Genomic DNA, 2296 nt, shown 5'->3' with positions numbered 1-2296 from the left:
TCTCAAATATTGTCTACATCATTATCATTATCATCATTTCATAAATTACCAATGGTACCCAACATGATAGTTTTCTATTATGAATATTTATCATAAATTGAGTAGTATTACGATGACTGTCATTCTATTGCAACTCTCCTCCTTGTCTGGACTTGAGACCGGCAATGTGAGGGAGTTCACATAGGCAAAGTAATTATTGTTTGTATAATATTTGTGCGAGATGAGCTTAAATGCAACTACGTGGTCTGTGAGGATTCGTCTAGTTGATTCTAACTTGTTTGAGATTGAAGCACAGCAATTGTTGTAACTTGTAACCAACATGATAATTTAAGGATGAATGTAGTATAATGACGCTCAACTTGAACTATATGTCCATAGTGCTACATAATATTGGAAGATTTATGCTTTTGAAAGAATTGGATTTGAGCAGTGATAACAATAAAAATCGAAAAAGGGATGGGACTGCGAATTGCCACAAACTATAATAGACAATCATTCACAATCAAAGCAGTATATATATAACTAGAGAATAAACATGAAAACCAAAGGGCCTTGCATTCTACAAATATACTACACACTCTCATTTCACTTCTTCGATTTCATCCAATGCATAGTTGTTGGTTGAAACATTAGCATAATTCACTTTGTTAAATCGTACAACAACTGGGTAACGAGTATTTGGATCCTGAGACATTAACAACAACATGGAAAACATTAAAAGTTAAACATCATTTTTAAGTTTAATCGATATAGATTTTATATTAAATTTCTTAATTACCTGATCACAAGCTACAACTGAACCTGTGCCCTTGTACCAGTAAGATTCCTTCCTAAGAATTCTCACCTGTCAACAATATTATCAATAACATCTTAGATGATTTTACATTCTATCATGATCCAGATAATTATAACATATTCAGTGGAATTTCACAAGTGGAATTAATCATGATTCAGATAAGTCTAAATATTACTATAATCACTATTCTTTTGTGATAATGGATGTAGAATAACTTGAACTGTATACACGAGTTTAACTTACTATACATCGATAATATAAAAAAATATTTTCCGCATCATATCACCTAAAAAATAAGTAAGAGTAACCGTCATTACAAGTGAAAATAATAACCTATGTAGTGAACAACTATATCAAGAATACGTAGGATAACTTCCATCTTGAAAGTTTTATGAATTATGACTACTACTTTATAAGATACTCATGAATTCGATCTCACTATTTGTATTTCCATACAAATATCAATTGGATCCTCTAGCAATATGTATTGTTGTGTATAATATTATCAACATATTTGCACAAGTTTAACTTCTATACACTCATAATGTAATTATTTTTAATGCTATTAAATCACCTAAAAAATAACTGCACGTAATCACCGTCTATTAACAAAGTGGAGGCAACAACCTAAACAATAAGACAAACTACGTGCTACAACAATTTAGTAAAATATACTCCTATTAACTATGCAAAAAAAAAAAAAAAAAAAAATTACGGTTGTGTATACAAGTTAAATCCTTTTTGCATTAGGCGGCAAGATGATATATTGAACACATATATAACAGGGGGTCTTTAATTTCCCTTAAGCAACTTACTTTGGTTCCTCTCTTGGGTCCAATTGGAGGTGGCTTGGCAGCTTTGACCGGAGCTTCAGCTGGTTCAGCTGTAGCGGCAGCAGCCGGTGGCGCCGCCTCTTCTGCCGCCCTTACGACGAGTCTCGGGGCGGTGCTGCCGTAGTTCTTGGAGGAGAAAAATAACATAGTGGTACGAGAAGTGTTAGTGTTAGAGGCAACATTAGGAGTTGCTACCAAAAAGTTTGATGCAGCAGAAGCCATGTTACAACTTGCCATAGTTTACTGGATTGTCTTACTTCTTACTTGTCTGAAAATTTTGATAGATATGAAGTTGTTGAAAAAGAAGAAAAAGCAATCTGACAAAACAATAGAGTAGATTTGAGAGGTTTTGAATTAATTGGATATCTTTTTCATGGACAAGGAGCAACCCTGCGGCCTCCTGTTATTGCTCTAGCCACTAAGAGGCTGCCACGTAGTTACCATATCCCATTCTTTTGGATAATGTCATCACTTCTCTTTTGTCTTTACTTTTTATTTTTCATATAATCTTGTATATTCTTTCTTTTACATAATATGATATCCGAATCAGTTTACGCGTAGAGATGGAAAAAGGATTAGAATTTAATGGATTCAACGTTGTACTGAACTAAATATACCGTTAAAATTATGAGTTCAAATTTAATATTTTTTAAAATTTTAGTAGTTT

The 2296-nt window shown here is 32.9% G+C and overlaps 1 protein-coding gene across 1 annotated transcript; it reads right to left on the bottom strand.

Annotated features, from left to right (window-relative positions):
* Positions 1-469: 469 nt before the first annotated feature.
* On the bottom strand, positions 470-1991 carry LOC107812085 (photosystem I reaction center subunit IV A, chloroplastic). The gene is made up of 3 exons (XM_075219124.1): positions 1612-1991; positions 779-844; positions 470-685 (listed from the first exon to the last, which is right to left on the bottom strand). The coding sequence occupies exons 1-3, from the start codon at positions 1864-1866 to the stop codon at positions 581-583; spliced, it is 426 nt and encodes a 141-aa protein (XP_075075225.1). The 5' UTR covers positions 1867-1991; the 3' UTR covers positions 470-580.
* Positions 1992-2296: the final 305 nt, after the last annotated feature.

This window comes from Nicotiana tabacum, chromosome 8 (assembly GCF_000715075.1).
Source record: "Nicotiana tabacum cultivar K326 chromosome 8, ASM71507v2, whole genome shotgun sequence".
NCBI classification, from domain to species: Eukaryota; Viridiplantae; Streptophyta; class Magnoliopsida; order Solanales; family Solanaceae; genus Nicotiana; species Nicotiana tabacum.
Note: the sequence above shows the minus strand (reverse complement) of the source record. Positions and strands in the feature narration are given on the sequence as shown.

Bases quoted from the DNA above. Each gene is read 5' to 3' on its own strand.
- LOC107812085 (XM_075219124.1), bottom strand. From the start codon at position 1,866: ATGGCAAGTTGTAACATGGCTTCTGCTGCATCAAACTTTTTGGTAGCA. The intron at 845-1,611 runs GTAAGTTGCTTA...TATTGTTGACAG, and splicing joins GACCCAAGAGAGGAACCAAA to GTGAGAATTCTTAGGAAGGA. The intron at 686-778 runs GTAATTAAGAAA...TTAATGTCTCAG, and splicing joins CAGTTGTAGCTTGTGATCAG to GATCCAAATACTCGTTACCC.